This window comes from Equus quagga, chromosome 2, assembly GCF_021613505.1.
Source record: "Equus quagga isolate Etosha38 chromosome 2, UCLA_HA_Equagga_1.0, whole genome shotgun sequence".
NCBI lineage: Eukaryota > Metazoa > Chordata > Mammalia > Perissodactyla > Equidae > Equus > Equus quagga.
Window position 1 is genome coordinate 111,604,209 of NC_060268.1, and position 27,690 is coordinate 111,631,898.

A 27,690-nucleotide genomic window follows, 5' to 3' on the forward strand; every position below is an offset into this window, starting at 1 on the left:
TTTAATAAGAATTTATCAAGAACTTTATATATGCCTGGAACATTCATGACTTCCTTTCAGCCAATAAGGGAAGGAGACGAGGAGTTGCAAAGTCGCCATCGTGGGCTCATTCACTCACTCGGTTTGGACTCTGTGCCTTGTCTGTGTCAGGCATGGGGGTTCCCTGGCACAAAGGCAGTATGCCCTTGGGAAACTTTCCTGTTTACAGTATGTTGCAGTTGACCTGAAGGCCTAATGATTTCTGTCAATTTACTTTCAAATACTTGCATTTGGTGGTTACTATAGATCATTTGCAAAATGGCATGTTACTTTGATTGATTAATATTTGGCTTGTATTACAAGTTTTTGGAATTGTGCCTATTACTACAAGGGGAGATTTCTCTTGTCTTTCTATTCAATATAGCGTTCAAAATCTGTATCAATTATCTGAAGTTTGTCTTGGGCTTCACGTTGCTAGTTATCTGTTCTGCTAGGATATAATCCCCCTTGATAGCCAATTATCAAAAATGCTGTAATTATGGCCTCTAATCATTCATTTAAAATACATTCTTGCGTTACATTGCCTACGTACTCAACACTCCTAGTGATCTTGTTTGCAGATGCTTAATGAGGCTTAACTTAGCTACTAAGTCTATGATTCATTCATTTACTTATTTATTGACTACCTATTGTGTGTCAATTGCTAAGTTCAGGCAATGTTACAACTTTCTAGGAAAATCACTAAGAACTTGCATATTCCTATTATATATAAATATGTAAGACCACATTGTAGGAAAAAGATGTAGTTAGGCTGACTTGAGACTAAATATTGGTAATGCCAATTATTATTACTTTTTTCACTGATTTATTCAACAAGTATTTATCTAGTGCTTGCTATAGACCCAACAAAGTCCTAAGCACCGGTGAGTCCATGGTAGACAGAATAGAGCAAGTAGTTTTCATAGAGGCCAGGAGAGGGCTCTAACAGGAAACAAAACCAGAAATGTTTCTCAGTTTTGTGTACCTCATAGGCTCTTAGGGAGAGAGACTAATCAAAAATTACACATATAAAATGTAAAATTGCAAATGATGTTCTAAGAGCAGAGAATATGGGGTTTTTTTTTGAGTTGAGGAGGTCAGCAAAGGCTTATCTGATGAAGTGCCACTAAGCTGAGGTCTACAGGAGAAGTGGAGTGAATAGGTTATGGGGTGTAGGAAGAACATTTCAGACAGAAGGAATGGCATGTGCAAAGCCTTGTGGAGTGAGTGGACAGGGTGAGGAGGAGGAATTGGCTAAAGGCTAGCAGGATTAGCATACAGAAATGGAAGGTGGCCTTTAAGAGGGGCCAGATAAGAACATTGTGGAGGTAGCTAAGTGGCAAAGTGAGTAAGTCACTCACTTTCTACATCTCAATTGCATACCTATAAAGCAGGGGTGATGGCACCTACCGTACAGAGTAGTTACCAGGATGAGTGAGATGATGGGATGTCAGTTGCGATCCTCACACACAGTAGAGAGTCCATCAGAGGTAGTCATTGATTATTTTTGAACCTATTGGGCACTGAACTACATTATATGAAAATATTAAGAATATTTTTTTGGTAAAATATTGAAAGTAATTTCACACTGTTGAAAATTTGGTGTTTCCCCATAATTACATCCACACACACACACACGCACAGAGGGACTGGAGATGGCAGAGTGAGATTTCAGAGAGGCATACTCGGAAATGGTGCTGACTGACGTGGCTGTGGATGTCGGGGGACCTGTTGCATGTAGACAGAACTCTGGCTGCTCCGAAGCCTCAGGACTCATTCATCCCCTAAAAGATTCCACTGTGTAGATCTGTTTTCTTTTCCTTTCTTTCAGGTCGTTCTTCCTTTAATTGATCAATATTTCAAAAACCATCGTTTATACTTCTTATCTGCAGCAAGCAGACCTCTCTGTTCTGGAGGACACGCATCAAACAAAGAGAAAGAGATGGTGACTAGGTAAACAGCTATAAACAAATAACGACTGTGATTGAAGTATATTTGCATTTGAGAAAGAGCATCTCAGGACCCGGAAGGGGGAGCATGCACAGAGGGCCCCCCCATCTTCCCTGGCCCCGTCCTCTGGGAATCAAACACCATGAGGAGGAGGGATTCTGCGAGTTAATACACGTGTACTAGATGTTGAGTTTTCTTATATTTTGCTGCTAAATATAATGCTGAGTGGAAGGAATACAATATCCAATACAGAACCCACAAGGAGAGGCTGGAGATGCATCATTGCATTAATATTTTTGATAAATGGTGCTTTTAACAGTAGTTTCTTTAAAATTTCAAGTCTAATTTTTTGCCAGCCTTTATTTTCAGGAGGGTAAAATCCCACTTACAGAAATTATAACTTAAATTAAAAAAATAATAATGACCAATCTTGAGAAAAAATAAAATAAAAATATATAGTTTCTGAAGATTTCCCCTTAGACCCCTTGAGCCGGCATCTTAACGATGCTTTCTCATTTCTGTTTGAACCCAAGTGAAGATTTATCTGTGATTATTCTGGCAATCTCAAGTCTCCTTCCTTAAAATTCTGTCAGAACTTAGTATAAATGAGAATCGATTACTGAGCAGTCTTACTTCTGTATTATTACATTGTTCAAGAGTTCACACCAAGCTTTTAAATTGTATCTGAAAAAAATTTCCATAAAAGTGAATAACATGTATAAAATAGGATACAGGCTTTCCTTGACTTTAATGATATGCTGAATGTCAATGCAGTATCAACCTGTTGGATAGAGTGAGATGAGATTGAATACAGACTGTTTCCAGAGGGTAAAGAAGAAATAAGATTCCTTCATTGAGAATGGGGCCTTGCATGGAATTTTAAGCTCATCTCTTTATTCAGATTTATTGTCTGTTTTACCAGCTAGTCAGCCAGTCATGCAATGTAGGATTGCAACAGCTTTAAAATGTCCCCAAACTTCTTCGAATAATAATCTTCCTGGGAAGTTGATAAAACGGATGTAGTTAAAATAACAGAGATTCCGGCCCAGTGACATGCTTTGTTTCTGCAAACTTTTACCTGAAGATGATAATGAAGGACCGCCTTCCAAGATAGGAGTCTCTTCCTTTGGCATGGCCTTCCTCCGCCTTCTCTGGGAGAGAGAGCAGCCCATCCCTCCTCATTTCACAAGGGCACTCCTCTGCTTCAGTGGCCCAGCGGGCCCCTGTGAACTGAGTACACACAGCTAGAAAACATCAAGCCACCAAGTTATCATTAAACATCGTGGAACCAAGGCTACTGCAGAGTCTCCTAGTCCTGCCTGGGTCCAATGAGCCTTTTGTGACAGACACTTTGTTCCCAGAGGGTGGTGTTAATGTTGATGTTACTAATTACATAAACCAAGAGAAAATGCAATCAGAGAATGTAGGAAAAAGTATGAAGAAATTCATGGAAATTCTTCTTTTCCCCCTCTCCTGTATTGTACTTTGTTATCTCCATTCAATTTTGAGTCTTACTCTAAGAACTATTCACTGACCACAAAAGTGACTCATTTTCCTTCACTGACTGTGTCCCTCATAGACTAAATGAGAAGAACATCACTGACCTGTGCTAGCCTCAGTTGATGGAGTTTTGGGGGCTTAGACTTACTCCCTCTACAAACACTGCACAAGCATATTTTTAATGATTTCGTCTTCAATTTTTCTTCACCTGGAAAGAGGGTTGGTAAATTTTACTTCTCCCATTAGCATTGCAAAAAATAAAAATATCTGTCACTTAAAATTCCAACACATAGGAATGAGACGCATTATAGTAGAAGTAATTTATTTCATCACAATACTTTAGTGCCAAACATAGGTAGAATTTAACCTCAAAGAGAAAAATTCAGGGATCAAAAAATGAATCATGTAATGATAAATAAATTATGTACATACAAAATGCTTGTCAGTCATTAAAATTATCATGGATACAAATATATAACTTAGGAAAATGATCCTTTAAAAAAATAAAATATATGGCCTAATAGTATTGATCCAGGTTTTTAGAAAACCTAAATTTGTTTGTATAGAAAAATACTGAGAGGGAATAAACTTAATTTTAATGGTTGTTTCCTTTGAGTAGTGAATTGCAGATTTTTTCTTATTATTTTTATGTATTTTCCAAGTTTTTAAAATGAAAAAAATCATATTTTATAATCATAAAAATGTGCTTTAAAACAACCAACATAATCATTACACTATCAAAAACCAACTAAATAATTTGTTTGACATGTTGAGATGGAATCACTGAAATTTATAAATGTCTGATTTCTTACCATTTCAGTTAAATATAACTTCAGTAATAAAATAAATAAAAACTGGCCCTGCTACTATGAATAAACAAGCATGCCTTCATACACATGATGGACACTGCAATGCTAGTGTTAATTTGTTTTTAACAGTTGTGTGTAGCAGTAGTTGTGTGGGTGGAAGTTAACTTCTCCACAATTAAAAACAGGTTGTTTCCATTAGCTGTTTAGATACTTCCTGGCACTAGAAATTATGCATTGAGCATTTACTGTGTCTAAAGTCAGTACTATCATGTCTACAAAGAAGAGTAAGACGTGGTCGCTGCACTCCAAGTGTACCTGGCAGTAGCTAAGTATGAGAGTATAAATATAGTTCTGACAGAAGAAAAGCAAGCAGTGCTGTGGGATTCAAAGTAAAGTAAGACCACATTGGATGGGTATGGATGAGCTAGAGATTTATGGAAGTCATGACATTCCAAATTGGTCTTAAAGAATATGTAGTTGAGAGACTAACAAAGGCGAATATTTTCTAGATGTAGATAGCAGAAAGTATAGAAGCTGGTAATTTAGGGGAAATGTAGGTTATGTAGATTTGTTATGGAATATTGTAGTTTATATTAACTTCCAGAATAAGGTATCTTCTTTCTTTCTACTTTTTAATTTTATTAATTATTATTATTTTTTACTTAATTAGCTGTAAGAACCCGTTGAAACTTTTAAATAGGAGAATGATCAGACTGTCCTTTAAGGACACTCTGGCAGCAAAACTGGGCTTGATAAGAGTAGGAGTGTTATAGACTATGGCAGGCATTAGGAGGCTATGGCAGCAATGCAGGCTGTCCTGACAGAAGTACTGCCTCAAATAGCTGGTGCTACCCAGGAGTTTGTTCAGCAGATATTTCTGAATGCCTGCCGTGTACAAGATGCTGTCCTAGGTCTGAGGCTAAACACAGACGTTCAAAACACAGTTCCTAACTTAACGAACTTAGAAGTACATCTGAGTAGACACATACGTAGAGAGTTAACCATATGATAAGCTGTGGTGAGTGTAAATGGAGACGTGTAAAGTGCTAGGTGGGAAGATTGAGGAGATGTAAATGTGGAGAGGGGCTGGAAGGCAGAAACATGGAAGAGAGAAAATCACCATGCCTTGGCAATGAGTAGTATGGCAAGTGGAAAGAAAGAGGCCAACACAGTACTGAAGACTCAGTACTGAGTGGTTGGAACAACATTGTGTCACTAGCAAAAGCAAGAAATTTCAGAAGGACTAGTTTTGAGAAGAAGAGGTTAAATTTAGTTAGGTATTTATTGAAGTATAAGTACTAGCAGGCCATCCAGCTGGAGATGTCCAGGAGAAAGTTGGAAATAAGTGTTTGGTGTCGTGGAGAGATAGGGCAAGAAACGACATATTTGGGGATTATCTCTATCCGTGTAATTCTTGAAGCTCTGAAAGTAGATGAAACTAAGGAGAGTGGAGAGAGAAGCAAAAAGGTCTGAATACCAAAATTTGGAGAATTATTATGTTTGGAGGGTTTTCAGAAGTGGGTTTTTGAAGAACATAGAGAATGATTAATTAAAGAGGAAGGGAGGAAATATCGCTGTAAAACAGAATCCAGAGTGTCACAAATTTAAGTAGTCAGTGATGCCAGGTACCATGGAGAGCTCTCCAGGATGAACAGGTATTGAGAACTTCAAGGGAGTGTTTCCGTCGAGCAGTAGATGGAAAGCAAAAGTACAGGGCACTGAGTGAATGCCCAGGCAGTGTAGATACATTATATATTCTTAAGAGTGTTAGTAATGAAGGGCTATAGAGAAAGGGGATAACATTATCGTGGAAACTACTTTTAGAGAGACTACGAAGCCTGTATTAGTCAAACCTCATAGGCTATACAGAAACTATACACTGAAAGAGAATGGCACAGGAGGAGAAAGAGATATAATATGTGTTTTTGTAGGATCTACCATTCTATATATATTTCTCTCTGGTGACACGTCTGTTACTAATTAGGAACAGCTAAGGTTAGGAAGCAGCTAATATTGTAAGAAGCCATTTTTCTCTGACAGATTCTCAGACATTAAATGTAATCCAATGTAATGGGACACAGAGTAATTGTTATCGATTGTAGCAAAACATCCTAGATCTGGATTAATTGGGTTAAAACATAATCCTCGCATTATAAATTGAGCAACAGCTCATAATGTTTCACCCTGGTTCCTAGAGAGTATCAGTTGGTAAGAGGTGAAGATATCACTAAAAATTGATTGGAATACGGGGATCTAAAATGTGTCCAATGTACCACTCTCTTTAGATGGAGACAGATCCTGGTTGAGTTGACATACATAAAGCTTGGTGGATGAGGGTACCTGGAGAAAGTTGCTCTTGTTTTGTCTTTTTTTGTTTAAATTATAGCACAGATATAAATAATGCAGCTCAGGGGGCTAATATCTAGTCTTATGTCTAATATCTACTTAAATAGATCGTTGTTTTAAAAACTTTTAGCACTAATAAGAGATTTCCCAAGACCTCAGATTCACTTAGACATTTGTGGATGAATGGTTTCTTGGAAAAGCTACGCAATGCCCAACATAATGAATTTTCATCAATAAATTATTCCCTGTTGTTACTGAAGTGAGATATGATGGGTGAAACTTACTATAAAAGAGATCAACATCACAAGTTTGATTCTCTCTGTCTCCTTTCTCTCATTCTGCCATGAGCTTTTGCCTTCGTTTTATTCCATGGCATAGTCTGTGTCCCCAATCCTGGTGAGTGTACGTCTGTACACTGCTGCAAGTGGGAGAGCTTTGTAAGAGAGGATGGGGCAATCTAGATGTAGCTGTTATCATTACAGTCGTGCTTTGCTTAATGGCCGGGATATGTTCTGATAAATACGTCATTAGGCGATTTCATCATTGTGCAAACATCATAGAGTATACTTACAGAAACCTAGATAGTATAGCCTACTACCACCTAGGCTGTCTGGTACTAACCTTACAGGACCACCATTGTATATGTGGTTCGTCATTGACCAAAACATCGTTATGCAGTGCATGACCGTAATGGGAAAATCAAGCTTAGTGTGGATGGTGCTATACAAATGGATCTTCAAGTTTAGAGCTTTGGTAAGTTCTGGCTAAGCAGAGCCTCTGCTCTTTGAGAGCTCAGAACAGTGTCAGTAGATATGAAAATACTGTCAGTTGTAATATGGGAAGTTAAGTGTCATGGTAGAGATTTGCAAATGGCCCCTTGGAGGGGACTACTTACAGCTTGGGTTGGGAGGGGTGAAAGGTGGGTGTTAGAAATGGCTTCATGTCCTGAGCCTGAGGGATGGGTAAAAGAGAGTATAGCATTCAAGTGAGTGGAGAATACTCCTGAAAAGAGGGACCTACAAGGAATCCAGCGAACTGAGGCCTGGCAACAAGACAGGACAATAGCAGGTATTGCCCAGGTTCTGGAGTCTGATCAAGAGTTAGTGCATACCAATGCTGTCATGCTGAATGCTGAATGCAGACCACTTAGTTGGAATCTCCCATTGCTGAGCTATAGGAAGGGCACAAAAACCCTGGCACTTGCTCCAGAGGAGATAATATGCTCAGTCCATGCATTAGCGTTCAGAGCCCTTTAAGTATCACATCTGTAACATTTTTCACTGAGTGATTATCAGTTCAAATTCTGTGTCTACTTCACTGTTTTCAAATTCACTGGATGCTTTGGTATATGTGTAAAGGGTGCGGTCAAGGTTGGGAAGAAGGAAAGTTTAAATGATAAAACATACTAAAATATAAAATTAAATTTTATGCCCAAAGTACCATACTTCCATTAAATAATGTCCATAACAAAAAAATTCTGGAATTTCTGCGGTACTTTTGGGCAGATAAAATTAAATTTTTTCCTTGTGGTTTTTCAGTAGCTATATTCTTGTGGGGTTCATATAGATTGCTTTTATATTAATTAGCTTTGCTTTCAAATTTTTTTTTTTAGTTTCTTTACTTATAATATGTGCTTTTTTAACCATGTTTGTTAAAGATATGCACTCAAAGACTCTTTCTTTAATACCTTTACTCCACATTCTGCTCAGAGAATTGATTCTTTCTGCGTGACATCATGTTGCTTTTTCCGGCTCATATATCAGCTGTTTATTTTTCTTTTTTCTTCTTCTTTTTTTGTTTTGTTTTATTTTCCCCCTGTCTTTTCTACCTTCCCTCCCCCTCTCCCTTTTCTCTTTTGTTTTTCTTTTGTCTTCAGCCTATTCTGCAAACTTGGAGTTCTTGTCAGGCATAGGATTTCACTATTTGGTAAGGAGACCCTTGAAAAAATACTAGCATGGCCATCACTTGGTTTTCTTTGCCATTTTTGCACCGTGTTGTGTGCTGCTATGTTGCATGAATGCATGTTTGCATGGCTGCATGCATGGTCGTCGTAGGCCAAGGTAAGGTCTTCAAGGTTATTTGTAAGTAGCATTATCTATGGTGAAATTGAAGGCTGTAACTTTTTCATACTCGCCCAAAGCACATTTTAAAATCAAAAGGTTATATTCTTAAAGAGCAACTGAATGGAAATGGCCATTCTGCCATATTTTATTTCAGAGAGGTAAAGCAAAACTGTGCCCTTGAATTTGTGTTTGGTTATCTCTTATAGATTAAATAATGAGCTGCTATAAATCAAAAATTTTTAACTGTACTTATATTTTTAATGCTCTTGACTACAGATTTGCATGTCGAATACATTGCAGACGTTGGAGCTTCACTGTAGAGACAGTGATGCCAAGGACTTGACTTGGCAAAAGTGACTTTTCTAGCACCTCTCAGCCCATAGTTAGTTTTCTTTGGTTTCTGAGAATTCACGTAGCTGAATTCACTGGCTTTCAGACGGCCATGCAGGGCAGTCACTCACTTTCCACAGATTGTCCTGGCTGTGGGGTTTTAGGACTCTATAGCAGCTGGCAGAATTTGTGTTGTACATTTCCCATATCTGCTTTTGTAAACTGCCAAGGCAAATTTTAGCCCCATGCTCTATAGATTTTGAGATACTGTTGGGGTAATTTCCTTAATAAAACATTTAGTATGTTGATAGAGATATTATAAGTTCAATTCAATTTCCAGGAAAAACTAAGGCTTAAGTCATTTCTATAAAAGCTACAGTGAATAAACTGAGGAATAGATATGTGTGTATGTGTGTATACACACACACAAGTAACTTTTAAGTTCTTTAAAGCATTAAATTTTTTTGAGAAATGATAGTTTATGGGTATAATTACTTAATGCTATATTTGGCTTCCAATATTGTTTATACCCAATATTTGCTGCTCTTAAATGTAGTTATTAAAAGTTGTATTTAATATAAATTGCCTATGTTTTTGCATTAATGCTTCAATTATCCAAAATTAATGGGGAAATTATCTTCAGAATAATTTCCAGTTGACCGACTTTTGTTTGACTTCCTTTAAAATAGAAAAATTTCTGTGAAAGTTGTTCAGACAGAATTTTCATGGACTCCTTAACCTTCTCATAACAGTGGCTTCAAATATTCTCCCTCTGTCTTCAGAGAATACTATCTAATTATATAGAGCTCTGATGTGAACCCCATTTCTCTTGCAGTTTTTGCATTCTTAATAATGAGCGTAATAATACTTTCTATGGTGCTATTTCTAACTTATTACATATCATAAATTCTTGGTTTCCTATGTTATGTCTCACTATGATTTTAATTTCCTTTTAAAAAAGATTTTGAGGTGGGCTGGCTCTGTGGCATAGTGGTTAAGTTCTGCACACTGCACTTTGGTAGCCCAAATTAGCAGGTTCAGTTCCAGGGCACAGACTTATACCACTCATCAGCCATGCTGAGGCAGTGACCCACATACAAAATAGAGGAAGATTGGCAAGATGTTAGCTCAACCAAAGTATAAAAAATAAAAAATTTTGAGGTATTCCATACATACAGCAAAGCACACAGATCTGAAGAAGAGCTTGATGCGATAGCCTGTTGAAATTTTATATGTATCTACCTATTTGCTCAGGTCAAGACATAGAACATTTCCAGGATACAAGAAGCCTCTTGGTGCCATTTCCCAATTTATAACCCTCTGTAAGCAGCTATATGTAGACTTCCATTACCATGGATTAATTGTGTCTCTTCTTTAACCTTTTTTCCTTTTGACTACATTAAGGGTTGTAACTGAAGATGAATGCATAATATAACTCATCATACCTATCAGGGGAGAAGAACTGGACTTTAATATTCATTCCATCTCTATGTGATTCTAATATTCCATTTAGGCATTTTAAATCCCTAAGCCTTTAAAGACTGTTTTTTTTTTTTTAACAGGAATTTATTGGAGAGCTACTCTGTGTCTTTACCTCCAAAGTATATTTGTGTGCCTTCTTTATTTTATTCTAGTGTCTATTGTTATTATTGTTTCAAACTTTCTTTGACAATTGCCTGTAAATAATACAAATTTCAAGAGTCCTTTATTAATCAAACATAGTCTAATACAGACTTGTCAAGTTGTTAGAATCTTTAAGTCTTAGACGTGTCAACCTTACATGCTACAGTTATAACCTGGCTTTTGACACTAATATGGTGTCCTGGAGAGAGTAGTAGGCTTATGAATTGGAAAACCTAGGTGTAAGTCCTATATTTGTAACTAAACTAGCTAAATGATTTGAACTTCTGTTTCTTCATTTTTGAACTAGGTTAAAATAACTACTAATCTATTGCATGCGTGAAATCTAATGTGAGGTAATGATTGTTAAAGTCCTATGTAAACTGTAACCTTACAGCTTTTAAATCAAAGGTATTCCTAGTCTTATTTGTATAGCTTTTATTTAGATAAATCAAATTACCTACAAACTAAACTAGGGGACTTGGCTATTTAAAGTACATGCACAACGAAGCCTTTACAATCTACTCATTTCCAGACAAAGTAGAAGTGTTATAATCCAAAGATGTACATTTTGATGTATCACTTACGCCATTATGGGTTTTCCTAAAGAGAGAGACCTAATAGCATATACTCAGTGGTCCTTTGTACATAATCATTATTAATCTCTTGTTTTTTCCATTCACCTTTTACGTGATATCATTTTTCTGTATTCTGGCAGACAATAAACTCATGATCAAAATGTTTTTCCTGTACTGATTTAGTTGCAAAAATTGTTTATAACCTAAACCAAGAATAAACTAAGACAGAATTGAAAGTTGAAGTTAACAAAGAAATACTTGGGCTTTTTGTCAATGAGCAAAGGTAAAGGTAGAAAGATACACATTAACCTTAAGCAGGTCAGGAAGGTGAGACTGGAGACAAGAGGGGAGCACTTAAATAAACCAAGAGACGAAATACTCGTCCTGGCAGTGGTAATTGTAGTGAGCTGGGTTTGGTGAGTAATGGACTGTTTATTCCAAGTTGGCTGCCAAATTATAGTTATATCTCAAAACTTCATCTATAGTTGAAAGATAATTTCTGATATATAAAGTGAGGATCCCCAAAACTTGGACTTCTATATTTGTGTATATCTTTTATCTACTTTAAAATATTTCCTATACATTGAAGCACACTGTCTAAGAGTTAAAGAGATTAATAGTGTTTTCATGCCTCATATATTCTTTTTGAGACATTTAAACTATTTCACTTTATCTTAGAAAAAGGTAAGATTTTTAAAAAGGAGGACTAGCCATCTTCCTCACAGAACAGTAGTTCTGGTGTCTCTATTAAAATATTTTATGGAAAAAAATAATAAAGAAAATAGCATCTTGTTTGTATTTAGGCTTCTTGCTTGAATTCTGAAATGCTTGCTAATGGTTGTAAGTTGGTGCACTCTTGTATTTTGGAAAATGAGTTAGGACATGGATAGGACCCAGGCAGGTTGACAAGTGATAAGGATCCCAATTGCCGTTTTTAAGGACCCATTGTCAACTAATGAAATATTGCTTTTAATCCAATCATTTTCCACCACATTTGCTAAGTGGAAATTCTGATTACTAATGTTAAGGCAGTTAGAGAATACATAAGCCCTCCTATTACAGCCTCTTTAAGCCTTTCAGTCATTTTCAGAGGAAGCAAATTCTAGTAATTAACCTTCCAACAGAAATAGTAGGTGTATGCACAGCAGGACTTCATTTTTACATGTGAAAATAAGTCTAACGGCTTAATGACATTCATTTCATACATTCAGTCAATAACCATTTATTGTGTCCTGCTATGTGTGGGCATTCTCTCAGGCTGTGAGGATAGAAAAATGAAAATTTCCTTACCTCTCCATTACTACCACCGAAGGCAATCTGCAGTTGACTTTCACCTGGACTCCTCCAGGAGCATACTAACCATTCTCTCCGAATACCTTCTTGTCCTTCTAAACTGTACTCCATAACAATCACATCTTCCAAAAAAATCTAGTCTTTCCTATTTCCACATATTCCTGTGTATTCATATTCTCCTGCATATTCAGTGGCGTCCTGTTTCTTTAAAATAAAGATCAAATTCTTAATCTGGCCACATTTGTTTCATGGTTTATCCCCCACTTACCACTCCATCCTCATGTCGCAGCAAGTTCTTGCTTGCTCACTGTGCTTCAGCTTACATGGCCTTCTCTGCTTTATGAAAGTGTCATATTCCTTTCTGTCCAGGGTCCTTGCACATGGTATAATTGCTGACCGGAATGGTATCTCCATACTTAACATTCACCTCTCCAATCCCTCACACCCATAATGAAGTAAACTGCTCATCCTTCGACTTCAACACAAATATTACCCTCTCAGGAAAACCTTCCCTCACCTCTTAGATTTTGCTCCCTCCTCCTGCTGTTGTAACATTCTCACAGCTCCGTGTACCTTTCCTTAGTCTCACTGGTGATGTTACTAGATGAACATCTCTCTCTGGGACAAAACTCCCAGCTCACTGAGGGCTTCTTATTGTATCCTCAGTGCCTACCAGGAAGTCTGGCACATAGTAGGTATTTTATAGATATCTGATGACTGAATCAATGAATGAATCAACAAGGTCCTGCCTTCAGGAAGTCTACAGTCTAATAGAGAAGCTAAGTAAGGAGACCCTTAGAACAATGAGAAAAGTGCTATCAATTTGGAATTTTCTTAGATTCACGAATGACCCAAACTTTACTTTTTGTTTGCTAAGACATTAGTGAGAAAAATGTAGTATGCAATTATTCTACAATTTACGAGAATCACTTTTTTTATTCTTTAAGTGGTCCGTGAAAACACTTCGGGTACTTACCCTGAAAAGTAATGCATAATTAATGACTCTTCAAACAACAAGATCATTAAATTCTACCAACAGTGATCCTTGCAGTTTGAGGAACTTTTTGAGAAGGCTGGCACAAGATAGTTATCGTAGACCTTTCCTATTCTCCCATTTTCTGGTGAATTTTTAACATATTAGCAAGATGGTAAATCGTCCAGAGACTCCCCAGAGTTACTGGAGACTTCCAGCTGTGATGACAGAGAGACTAGAAATCCCTAAAATAAAGCAAACATTTTGTTACCTAATGAACACAGTACTCCAAAGTGTCTTCTGGTTTGACCTCAGATGACCCTAGAACTCAACATGTAACGTCATCAATACAACTCCAATATTAGCTCAGGAATCTTGAACAAGATAAGTATTGTGATGTGTTTAAATGAAGCAGTAGTTCTTATTAAAATATTCGGTTTTTTCCCCAGGTGAGTATGGCTGATTTAAACCAGTACATAAATCTTAATGTTATGTTTGGAAGAACATGAAGTAATATGCCGAATTATATCAATTGGTATCTCTCCCTGATTAAAAAATTAGTGAATTAAGTTGATGTTATTTCTGTTATCCCCACAAAAAAACCCATTCTTGTATTTAAATGAGGACTACTATCATGTATCACTCCTGATTAAAAATTTGTATATGTTTGTATTATCCCTAAAAAGGTTTGGATTGTGCTTGTGTTTGTTTAATAGTATACATATAATGTGAGGAAAATCCTTTAAAATACTAAGAATCTCTGAGGATAGTGCATATCTGAGAATTGAATGTGTCATTATGCTGAGAATTTTATGGTTCAGTCATGCACAGTCTGCTACTTTTGCTGATCATTGTTATGATCACTAGAGGATCCGTAAGGTCTTTCTCTAACTTAACAATTCTGTAGTTTTGTGACAGTATACATGGCAAACACAAGAATTTCCTGCATTTAACTTGTTATGTATGCTTTATTAAAAATAACCTACTTCTTATAGAGAGATTGGTGAGGTCAGAAATATCAGAATCAGACACCTGTCATGAAAATGATATCAGAAGATAGTATTAGAGTGATACAGCTATTTCTTTCATTTGCACATTTCACTATGAGAGAATTTGCTGACTTTGGGACAAATGAATAGAATGTGTAGTTATCTAAAATATGTTCTCAGTTTAACTGACACTTCTTCCCAAGTTAGGAAATCAATAATTTTATTCTTTTGGTATCACAGACTTCAGAAGTAAGGAAGTCATTGGCACTCTTCACTTTCTCTCTAACTCCTCATAATTTTGAGAGAAATTTTTATCTTCCAGTGTAATTTTATTTCACATTATTCATAAGGATTCTGCCAAAATTCATCATCTCTTCAAAGAAGAGAATTAAATAAGATATTGTGTCAAGAGTCATGTTAGAAAAGTGGAGAAGGAAAAAAAATTAGAATGTTACTGCTATTCCCAGAGGAGAAAAAGTCAACATTCTGAGAATCCTCAACAATCAGATTACAAGAAAGAAGGGGTACATGATATGTCAAATTTTGTATAACATTGAAAACTCCTGAGTTATAGAATCCTTATATTAAAAACCATGAAACAATTTGGGATTAAACTACAAAAGAATATTTTGACTCTATCAGCTTTAACTTTGTTATTTTTATTATTTAGAGAGTTGTATTATTTTTTTTAAAAACCCAATGCTGGCCGTCTGTGGTTATCAGATTCAAGTATGAGCTTTGATTTTAATTGTGTACCTTTTATGCTCACACACACACACTCTCATGCAAACACACAATCTTAAAGACAAAATAGGAACCCATAAGCGTTTCCCTAAGTGTTTAGAGGTGATGAGAGGTATGTTTGAAGAGAAGGAAATTAGCTTAGACATGGAAAAAGCATGAGTTGAAAAGTATCAAACTTTTGATGTTTATACTACTCAGAGCAGTAAAGCAATTATATATAGTTAAGTACATAGGAATATAATCATCACTTTAAAATTTTACCATCTTACTACACTTTCACTAGCCCTTCCTGTGCTTGCTAATAGCATGATTGACATTTCTGATTACGGTGATCTGGATAGTCTTAAGAAGGACAATATTCAGATTTTTATTTTACTTAAAAGCCTTACTCACTACATGCTTTATCTCTTCAAGACTAACCATTAGTTTAGTCTTTTACACAAGCTAATGGACTTGATGCTTGTGCTTGGTCTCTACACGAAGTTTCAACTAATACCTTTCTGCATTCCTTAGCGTCCTTTTCCCACCACTTTTTACATAGAAATGTTTCCATTGAAAGTTGTAGTGTGTATGATCTGGAATGTCCTGAGATGTGTAGATCCGTGGAGCTTACAGTTATTTTAACAGTCACAGAAATCTCATATTCACCACGCACATTTTCGTTTGGTCCACAGAATTTGTCTGGCCACTGGTGCTGTTTCCTGCTCTTCACATCCCACAGTCATCCCACAAAGATGTAACAGAGTGCCTGCTGTGTGTCGAACGCTGTTCTAGGTGCTGGGTTACATTGAGGGACAGAGCAAACAAAAATCTCACCTCACAAGCTTATACAAATAGAGGTTTAAAATACCCCTGGCCATCCTTTTGAAATAGGGCAAGGTGTAGGCTCAGTACAAAGGCTGATAATCTATACGGAGAGACTGTACATCGGAAGTGAAAGAGAAAAAGAACTGTGAGTTTCAGGAAGAGCGTGAGGGACCAGCCTCTCTGATTTGGTGCTAAATAACAGTTGCATGACACTCATACGGATTGCCTGTGTCCCTTCTTCCTCCTGGGCCTTCTCTTTCTCATTTTCTGTGCTGCATCCTCCTTTATCTTTTATACCTCCAAGCATAAAATCCAAACATTAGAGGCCCTGGGACATTTTTACTTCTGCATTTATGCCCACACTGGCTAATTTCGTTCAAGTCTATGATTTAAAAAATTATCTATATGCCTATGACGCCCAAATTTATAGCTCCAGCTCAGATCTCTTCTCTGTGCTCCATATTTTTGTATCAATGGCCTATTCCACATCACTGCCTGAGATTAATAGGCCCATCACATTTAACCTGTTGAAAGCAGAGGACACGACTCCCACCCTTCCCCTCCTCTCACATTCTGCTCTTCCCTTGTACACTCTCCACATCATTAATTCATCCCACCCTTCACCCAGTTGCTCATAAAATTGCTGACCCACACAGTCTTGGATTTATCCTTGACTCCTTTTCCTCTCACCTCACATTCAATCCATACGCAAATCCTTATAATAGATTCTTAATTTCTTCCTTGCTAATATACTAATCCAAATTCACCATCATCAGTCCTCTGATTCTAGACTACTGCAGTAGCTTCCTAATCAGCTTCCACTCTTGCCCTTCCAGAGTTTTGCACATTGTGAATTAATCCTTTGAATACATGAATCAGATTTCCTTCTGTTCAAAACCTAAGAATGTCTTTCTATTGCACTTAAAAAAAACCCCAAGGGTTTGCTTTGCTTGCAAGGCTCTGGAACCTGGCTCCCCTCCTCTCCACCTCATATCCTCCTCTTTTTCCCTGAATCTGCACACATTAGCCACCTTCACTGCCTTACCTGGAACACCAGGTTCATTTTCCACCTCAGAGCCTTTGCACATGTTGTTTCCTGTGCCTGGGCCTTTCCCGCAGATATTTGCATGGTTTGTTCCTTCATTTCATTTAAATCTGCTCAACTGTCACATTCTTGGGGAGGACCTCATGACCACTCACCCTATTACTGTGTCCGTTTACTCTAATCCCTATTCCCTGCTATATATATATATTTTTTACTGTGGCCTGATATTATGTTCCATATTGATTTTTTTTGCTTAATAGTTCATTATGTGTAGTCCCTATTAAGATGCAAGTACCACAAGCTCTCTATTTTACTTGTTAATGGAAGTTTAAGAGTGCTTGGTATTTAACGTGCATTTATTGAGTGAATGAATAGTTAAATGAGTAACACTTCTAGGGGCTACAGTAGAAGCCCTTGGACTGCTACAGTCAATAGACAGGGACATAAACTTTGCTTTCTGCTGATTTTGTCTTCATGATCACCAGAAATTATGAGATTTGAAGTACTAGATAAATGGAACATTTTCTTAAAGAATTCACAGGCTCAGCAATGAATACTTTATTTTTATTTCTTATTTGTATCATATCACTTAATTGGCTTGCCCACATTCTAAGGCAATTATTAATTTCCATGTATATTTAATTCATTAATTTTAGAATACTGTTTTGTATAAAGAATATAACATACTCAAATGTTATAAAAACTTACATTCAAATAAGAGTTGTTAACCTCGGGACCTAGGAAATGACTATAAATATTATATATTGGAGAGTATAAAATGAGAATGTGGTAATGTCAAACTATATTGTGAGTGGTAAATTTCCTTGTGACTTTGGATTCACTGTTTTATTTATTTGCTTTTCTGTATCCTTATCACAAAGTAAAATATATGTAGAAATTGTATAACTCATATTTCTGTACTTTCTGATAAAATATGCCAATCAAAATAAGTGAATTTCATCATCTTACTTTGAAAAAGAGTAACTCCCACTTCAAATATCTCATAAGAGTAAGATTTAACTTCTTCAACCTCTGATGTTTTTTTACATGATAGTTAGGTGCTTCTTTTTCACCAAAGACCAATAACATTCAGGCAAAGTAATTCATCTTAAGGCCATTGAAATCAGGAAAATTAATTCATCTTAATGCAGTTGAGTGCAATCAGAAAGCAGACATTTGGGGTGATTAAAATGGAATTAGATGTATTAGACTTTTAGCCCACCTCATTTCATAAAGGATATGAGCTGACTTAAACAGTTGGCGGACAATATGATTTAAAAATAAGATGAACTAGTGTGGGAAGGGACTATATCTGAAGAATTCAGTTAAAACTCCAGCCTGGTGCAGTGCTTTGAATGCTTCTGAGTATGTCAGCTATTTGCTGAGACATGCTTTGTTGCTTTTCTACTTACATTCGCATAACCACTTTTCAGCAGAAAACCTGCATGATTTTGAACTTGATTATCAAAACATCTTTTTAATTGACTTATTATTGAGTTGTGCCATTGACTAATTTTTGGAACACAAACATTGCTAGAAAAGAACAACACTGAGAAATTCTCAGGGCAGTTTATACAGCATTTTGTTTCCTCTTTAGGAAATGATGCGACATCAATTGTCAACTGTCTTCATATTTTGGGTCAGACTTTGGATGCAAGGTAAATGGATACATCTTTATTGAAATCGATGAGTATAGTAATGATATATAAAAGTATTAAGATGGACCTAGTGTTTTGATTTTATTCTTTGGAATTGTAATAAAGACTTCAATGTAGATGAAAAGAAACTCTTGTAAATTACTAACACAATAGCATTGTATTATTTTTATGATCCTACATAGATTGTTATTTAAATTTCAAGTACTTTCTGTAGCAGTTAGGTGTATAATTGAGAACTGAATTGAGAATGTATCCTGGGAAACAAAAATGGTAAGCTACAACTCTAGAGGTCTTATTAGCTTCTAGGCATGGTACTTGTGCTCCACATTTATAATAATGTTTAGCTTTATAGGAGACATGAGGATTTTATTCTCATTTTACAGATGACTAAAGTAAAGCTTAAGATTGCATAGTAAGTGTGGAAGTAGACCAGTTCCCAAGCCTGTGCACTTTCTGCTCTGCCCTACTATCAACATGACCAGAAATCCAACATGTTGACTAAATAAAATCAGTTTATTTAGCACGATTGATTCAGCCTTTAAGCCATACATTTATTTGATTTATTTGTTCTCCAGGATAAGTCTAAATAAAAATTCTTAAATGTCTCCCACCAAAAATATTCTATGATACTCTTCGATTATCCATTTTTTGTTTAAAATGTTAATGGAGATGTTTTGTGTAGTAAATGAAGAAAGGAGATGCCATCATCCACTTCCATTTCCTAGCAGAAACAGTGGCATTAGATAGTCTCTTCTGTACAAAGTTGAGCCTTCAGAGGCTTATTTAGAAAAGACTTGATGGTTAACCCTACGCACAAAATATCTGTATCATTCAGTGACTTGGTTTAGCTGTCATTAAATGTTTCTTTTACCCCATTGCCTCAGGAAACATTCTAGTTGTGTTGGATTTGGGATTAACTAAACTGGCTCAGAAGCGGTGATTTGTTAGTCATAAAATAAATATTCTCAAAATTTGAGGACACTAGTGGAAAACACAAAGATTAGCACTGCCTTTTGCCCTGAGGTTCTAGTTAGGTTGACTATGAAGGCGTTTAGGAAAGGTTATGCATTTGCAAAGCAATATTGCTCTAAACTCTGGTATATTGAAAAAATGTTTTTGAGAGTGGATTTAAAAAATTTAGAGGGCTGAGTGAATGTTGTAATGGACAAATGAACATAAAGTAGAAGCATATTTTATTTGTATTTCACTTGCTCCTCTCACAAGGTATGAGTTCTCCCTTATTTACTTCCTAGAACTGTGATGAAGACTGGCCTGGAGAGTGTTAAAAGTGCCCTCAGAGCTTTTCTGGACAATGCTGCAGAAGATCTGGAGAAGACGATGGAGAATCTTAAGCAGGGCCAGTTTACCCACACCCGAAACCAACCCAAAGGTGTTACTCAGATTATCAATTATACCACGGTGGCACTGTTACCAATGCTGTCATCATTATTTGAGCATATTGGCCAGCATCAGTTCGGAGAAGATCTAATATGTATGTAAATCTATTACTTAGAGTTCCATTACCTAAACAGTACAATCAGAAATTGTAAAAGCCACATCTGGGTTACTCACATGCTGCTTATACATTAAAATGCCTTTTTTGAAGAACATCATAGGGTGACATGGACAATCACTTGCACATTGTTGAAGTACAAGTTCCAAATTTTACATTTTTCTAGGTTGTCTCTTTCCATGGAAATTTTCTAATGCAGTTTGACCATAAGACATGCAACATCAAATGTTTTCAGATTATTTCTGAGTCAATGCACATCGTTTCCACAAGGCTTGTTACCAACAAATATGGAGACCACTGAGACGAAGTGTGTGTCTAAATAATTGGTCTACTAGAATGGCTCAAGTATCTTCCATTTATAGGTTTCAGTCTGTTTTCATGGAGGATTTAATTAGCTGTTTGAACCTGAAATTCTGTAGTTATTAAAAATATCCACAGAATGCCCACGGTTATGTGGGAAGAAAGAACACACAACTTGTCCTAATTTCCTGCTCTCCTGCTGATATGAACATGAGAGATGTGAGTCCTTGTCAAGCAGTCAGGTGGGTCTTGACTGCAGACCCACCCACTCGGGCTGTCAACAGGTGAAGTGCAGCTCTGTGTAAAAGCCACTGCGTTGCTCAGTGGATGCTACAAGCACTGGTTGAGCCAGTGGGAGCGTTGCTTGCAGCACAGTGTGGACGTGGAAACAGGTCTGGAGAACAAGGATGATTTCTCCATTCACGTCATGGTGTATCCCCCAGGAAATAGTAGCAGAGTTGGAATTAGAAGTCCAGGTTCTTAGATTTTCTTGCCTCTTAAACATGACTTATTGGATAATAGATCATCTATAAGGCTTTATTTAATTTTCTAGCTTGAAAAACTATCAGAGTGACTTACTTATGCCTTGAATGTCAGGTCATTTCAGAAATAACTAACACACTACATCCTCCAATATGCTCATTCTCATTCATTTAAGAGTTAAAATAAAAGATACAGTCTTTATATACCTTTGGAAAAGGAGTCAAAATCTACCTTTCCTCCAAGATAGTCGTGTTCTTAATTTTATTCTTGAAGAAATCTTTTATTCTTGTACCTAGAGAAAAATCATTAAAAACTGGTTCTTGATAATGTTCTAAATAATTACAGCGTGATTCCTTAGAACACTTTCAACTCCTTAGAAGAATTTTGTTTGAGAAAAATTTTTATATTTCATTTTATATATCTGTTTGTTCTTATATTGCTTTTTTCAAATGTTAAAATATTAGTGTGCCTTTAATGTGGAATTTTGTTTTTAGCATAGACTTTCTCAAGGCAATGAATAAATAACAAGTGTTTTTTTTCAAGTGAGATTCTCTTTTTCCTTAGTGGAAGATGTGCAGGTGTCATGTTATAGAATTCTGACTAGCTTGTATGCTTTGGGAACCAGCAAGAGTATTTATGTGGAAAGGTAAGGTTTTAAAAGTTTAACTTTGTGTTAATAGCTTTTTCAAGTGTTATGACAATTTGTTTCAAGAGTCCCCACCTGATAACTTTTTCTTAGTTATAAACTAAACAACCAGATTGATATACTGAATTCCTTGGGAATAATTAGACACTCTTTAAACTGAATTGGAATTGATACAACAAAAGATAATCAAATTATGAAACGAAAGGTAAAGCAATAATGGTAAAGATCGTATTTAATAAAAACTTGAAACTTAGTTCGTGAGTCTTTATGAAGGAATCCGCTAGTACAATTTCTCATTATATATCAGAAATACAAAGCAAGCGCAAGTATCAGCAGTTTTTAAAACATGTTCTCAAGTTCAAAAGAGAGAAAGTAGCAGGGTCAGACAATGTAGATGGGTCAAGTAAGATAAAGTGTCCCCATTGAACTTAAAATAAGAGATCACTGGCTACTTCAGTAAAAAATTTCCATGTAAGAGAAAAGAAAAAGTGGGAAGTTTTAAAAAGGCTTGACTAAATAAAAAGACATTCTGATAGAAGACTGATAAATGAAATAAATAAATGAAAGAATATTCTGATGGAAAAATATTGAATAGATGTAAATTCTCCCCGAGTTGATCTATAATTAATTACAAAACAATTTCAAATAGATATTTACTTTTTATTGAACTTGACAAAATAATTCAAAGGTTCATTTGAAAAAAATAAACCTATGAAACAGGCCAATAATGTTTTGAGAGAGAAAAAAAGAATAATGAAAGGGTTCTCATTTGGCCTACCAAATACTAAAATTTATAAAGCAATAGTAATTAAAATAGGGTGACATTTCAATAGAGATAGGAAAGTAGATCAATGGAAAAGGATAATTGAATTCACTCTGAATATTTTTAAAGTTTTACCTGCAAAATATTACAGTTTATTGAAAGGTTACCTTATTTTTGTCACGTAGGCTGTTTTCTCTTTTTCGCTAACTTAATGCTAAATCTATGTTTATAGTTTTCTGTGTATATTTATTTTTATTTCCCTTAGCTATATTCTCAGAATTTGGAAATCTAAGTTAAAGAGTATGCATATGTTAAAGAATTATGGTATACATTTCACTATCTTTTCAGAAAATTGATGTAATTTTCACTCTCAGGTTTTACAAGGGAATCCTCATTTTCTCACATTTTTCTCATCTCTGATTGTTATTCTTTTTTGCATGTAATAGTTAAAAATGGAAACTCATTTTTGTTTTCAAATGCATTTCCCTTATTACCAGTTATTGTCTATTTTTTGGTGTTTACTTTGCCATTTGTATTTCTTTATTTTATAAATTGCCTTTTTTTCATCTTTTGTACATTTTTCTATTAATATGTTGTCCTATTGATTTGTAATAACCATTATATTTATTAAAACTGTTAACCTCTTGCCTGTTATTTCTCCCATTTTTATGACTTTTAACATTTTTATACCTTTATAGTGCTTATATACAAAACACTACTTATAGTGTTTTATGACCAAAGAATTTTGAATTTTTGTATAATCAGACCTACCAATTATTTCATATATGTTTCTTCCCCTTGGTTTCTTGATTTAAAAAAGTTTATACTACACTCTTAACAGCTAGAAATTCAAATATTTATTCTCCTAGCTTTTTCATGCTTTCACTTGTTTAGACTTAGTTTTTAATCCTTTTGTTCATTTAGTAGATATTCATTACATGCCAGGTTCTGGGATACAAAAGGGAACAAAGTAGATCTCAGCTCCCATAGAGCTCATATCAAGTGGAGGAAGCCAAACAAGCAAAGTGAGGAAGAAAACAGTGGCGAGTTACTATGTGTGAATCAGAACACAATGTAGAGAGCCACACAGGGTCATCAGGACTGTGTCTGCTAGAACGTGATCTTTGAAGCTCAGAACTCTCCTCCATTCAACAGAAAACAGGTGGAAGATGCATCAATGTAAATAGGTTTGTCTAATAGCTTCCGTTTTCTCAGTGAAGCATGACTTGAGTACTCAGCCAGATGCTGGTTGAAAAAAGCCTGAGAAGCTTGAGGAAAGTAGAGAATGTCTGAAATGGTCATCTCTAGGGTAAGAAGGGGATTTACTAGAAATACGTCTGAATTTCATGTTTCTCTATGGTGTTATGTAGAATTCAAACTCGAGGTTTTCAATTTTCAACCACCTGTAAATTAATGATTTATTAAATATTTCTTTCACCTACTGATTTAAAATAAAACCTCTGTAATATACTATACTAAAGTAATATATTTCCTAGGTTATATTTCTAGAATTTCTATTCTGTTCTATTTGACTTTTTCGGGATTAGGTCAGTGCCCTCTAGCCTGAATTGGTGGCGTTTTGTAGTATATTTGAATATCTGGTAGTCCACACTCTCACACCTCAGCAGTGGCTGTTGTTGTTGTTGCTCTTCTCACCTAGATATTTTTCTTGCTAAAATTTGGGATCCTTTTGTTAGATTCTAAATATATACATTTTTTTTTTGCAATTAACTTTGCAATTATAAAGTGAGTTGAGGGAAATATAAAAGTAAAAATTTGAAAATGAGTCAGAGGTATTTTGGAAAAAAGATGGAAAAGTGACACTGTACTAAAAAATGTAGATATTTTAATACAAGTCAAGTAAAACAAAAATTGCTATTTCCAGAATACCAACACACAAATGATCAGAGTTGGTCTGACACTTACTAATTGCATCCAAATTTTAAAGTAAATTACTAATGAAATAAAAGAAGTAGTCCAATCAGATATAAGGGAATAAATTACCTACTTTGAGGTCATACACAAAGCATTTTAGGCTATTAAATTCTTAAATAAATTATTTCTTATTATTTTAAAACATTGGTTGAACTTATACTATGTGCTAGAAATTTTGCAGTTCTTCATTCCCATTTTTAGGTAAGGAAAGAAAAACTTGGAAAGAGTGAATAATTTTCCTACAGTGCCACAAGTGTTGGGTCTAAGTTTGGGATTCGAGTCTGTCTGAATCAAAGTCTGTACTCTGTAATTCCTTGGTGTCCCACATTGTTTTCAGTAATGAACTATTATTAAATGTTTGAATTGTACTTCATCTTATTCAATGTCATTCTACAAAGGGATATTTTCTCCTCGCTGACTGGATATGTAGTCATTTTTAAGTAAAATAGATACTCAGAAATTGTTAATTTTAAGTATTATATTTTTCCAGTGAGAAATGTAAAACGGCCTAAGAGAATTATGTAATCTTTTCTTAATTAGATCCATTTTATTGACTTTTAAATAAAATTTGAATATAAAATCATTTAAGGAATTTATAACTTGCTGAAATAACTCTCATATTATTCTGTAGTAGTTAATAAACACTTAATGTTCCAGTAAAGCCTTGTCTATAGATTACTAAGGGAAAGAATTTGTATCCATGGCAGGGGGAGCCCTGGGTCGTAACCCGCCTGAATCAGTTGATCACAATCTGATTCCTTAAACACCTTCCTTCTCTTGAAAATGATAAATCAATTTTAAGTGTTATCAGTACTTTTTAGCATGTAGTATGTCTTAGTATTTCATAGCTACCCTGAAATTACTTACATATGGTAAATTTTGAGAAAATTGTGTATTACTAGTAGTACTTTATTTTTTAATTTTTATTAAACCATTTAGTCACACAGCAACAATTTTTCCTCAATAGATCATTATGTTAAAAGAAAAGAAAAAGAAAAAAAGAATTAAAAGAAAAGCAAAAGAAATTTCTAAACTTGTGGGAGAGTTGACAAGATTTTTCTTGTTATTTTGGTCTGTACTATTGTTAGCTTCTTTTAGCTGACAATTTAGCTTCTTTTAAAGGGCGGAGGCTATTGAAAGCATATGATATTTTGCAATATGGAAATTGGATTTGGGGGTTAATTTTATTAGTAGCACTATGACTGTCCCTCTTTTAGGTTAAACTTGCCAATTTTAGTATAACTTCTTCAGTTACTTGCTTGGAAGACTTAAAAAATATAGGCATTTTCCACTTACAGGCAACGTTCTGCGTTAGGAGAATGTCTGGCCGCCTTTGCTGGTGCCTTTCCTGTAGCATTTTTGGAAACTCATCTCGACAAACATAATATTTACTCTATCTACAACACTAAGTCTTCACGAGAGAGAGCAGGTAACGCGGAAACACGTGCGGTATTTGAGATATGAAGCTAAAGCTTAATGACATTTATTGTATTTTCCTACTGTGATTTGTTAATGGGCCATTTCAGTTTGCTATCTCCAATGCTATTTGTTTCTAAGTGTTATACTGGGATTTTTTTGGAATGCTGTATGCTATTCTCGTAGTGTTTCTGAAAGAAAATTAATTTCATCTAAGATAATGAGCCACAGACAAATTAACACTCTTAAGAGTAAGATAGATCAGAGGATATGGAAAAAACAGGTCAGTCTGATTTCTGATTCAGTTCCCTCTTAGAGTCGGCAAGTCTATGGCATTCTTGTTCATTATGTCTGTGGATTTATACTTGTCATTTTTCTTTGTTCACCTCATATGTCTACCTTATTGGGACAATTTTATTCACTGTGACTTTTTTCTAATAGTTAGATCCAATTTTTATTATTTAAAAAACTTAAAAACATAGTTCTAAGAGAGAGTTAATCAAAAACTTTAATTTGTACCTGATCCTAGCATGCATATTTTAAGATTTTTATGTCTATATGTACCTTTCCTTGTGGGAAAATCTGATTATTTTCTGGATCAATAGATCCATTTTTTTCGCTGTCCCAGTTGAAAAACTTTTAGACCATTGCTGATGATTTCACTGATTGGACTTTAGAACCTATTAAAATTATTTACTAGGATTTTAATTGACTTGACTAACAAATAGTTAATAAAGCAGAAACTAGTTATTCCTCAATTCAGCCATTTAAAGCAATCAAAGCAGAGTTCTGAAAGCCTGAATGTCACACAAGGGCGCTCTCTTATTGTTTTTTTTCTGTTTGATTTCCTCTACATCTGATAACGTATATTGTACTTTAGTTGTTTTCCAATAGCCCTAAACAGTTCTGCAAACTTCGGCAAGAATTATTTGCCCAAATAATTCACAAATGCATGCTTTTCTGTTAACAGGATCATTTCTCTGTATAACTCATGTTTTTATGGGAGCTGCTGGTTACATTGATTTTATAATGAATTTTATCAAGGAAAGAATCTTTTAAAAAGTTAAATAATCATCATTTAATTTGTTTATTTTATTATTTTAATTTTATATAACAGAGTTAAAGAAAAATATGTTGAATGTGACTTAGCAATATTTTTCTACGTAAGTGCCACAGTATATTTGTAAATAATAAAACATGGTTGAGTTTGAAGTAATTATCGTGTAAACATGTCTTATTAAGTTGTCTCATTAAGGATTTTTGATCAGTTAACGTTTTTGCTGTGAATCAAAAATGAAGCAGATTTGTTATTTCATCACTGATGAGGAAATACACAGAGCAGTAATTTACCTACTTATGCTCCTATGATACGTCATTTGCATCACAAAGTAAAAGGATTGAATTGAATGGTTCTGTTTCGTTCATTTTCCAGTCAGTTATTCAGCAAATAATTATTTGTGGTGTACACTGCAGTAGATGGAGCACATAGGATATAAAGGGGATGAGATTTGATTCTTTTCCTCAGGGAGTTTTCAGTTGCAGTGGAGGCAGAGAGACTGATAAATATATGTGACACAATTGAGAATAAAGAACACTGGAGACACAAAAGAGCAGTTTTAGCTGAGAACACCCGGAAAGACTTCACAGAGTTTGGTACAAGATGAATCTTGAAATTAGGAACACTGAAAGTCTGGTATACTAGGGGAAACTTGAAGCACTTTGAGGTGGAGATAGAAGTCAGGAGAGAAGAGAGTAAAAGACGAGACACAAATGGAAAACCAGAAGAAGCAAGGTAGGCTTTCTAGGTCAGGTAAGGAGTAGGGACTGTACCAGTGGCAAAGAGGATCCTTTTATTGGCTTTAAAAAGGGGAGAGACATGAGTACATTTGCATTTTAGAAATCCATCATGAC

The 27,690-nt window shown here is 35.3% G+C and overlaps 1 protein-coding gene across 4 annotated transcripts in view; it reads left to right on the forward strand.

Moving 5' to 3' along the window:
* The window catches only part of RYR2 (ryanodine receptor 2), a 678,741-nt gene that overhangs the window by 533,914 nt on the left and 117,137 nt on the right, over positions 1-27,690 (forward strand). For 3 of the 4 annotated variants that reach the window (XM_046653495.1, XM_046653496.1, XM_046653497.1), the window contains exons 62-67: positions 1,850-1,971; positions 8,500-8,549; positions 18,663-18,723; positions 19,977-20,215; positions 21,584-21,665; positions 25,662-25,792. In XM_046653495.1, coding sequence (XP_046509451.1) covers positions 1,850-1,971; positions 8,500-8,549; positions 18,663-18,723; positions 19,977-20,215; positions 21,584-21,665; positions 25,662-25,792 — 685 coding nt within the window. The remainder of the gene's footprint in view (positions 1-1,849; positions 1,972-8,499; positions 8,550-18,662; positions 18,724-19,976; positions 20,216-21,583; positions 21,666-25,661; positions 25,793-27,690) is intronic. The other variant, XM_046653498.1, reaches the window with a different exon arrangement.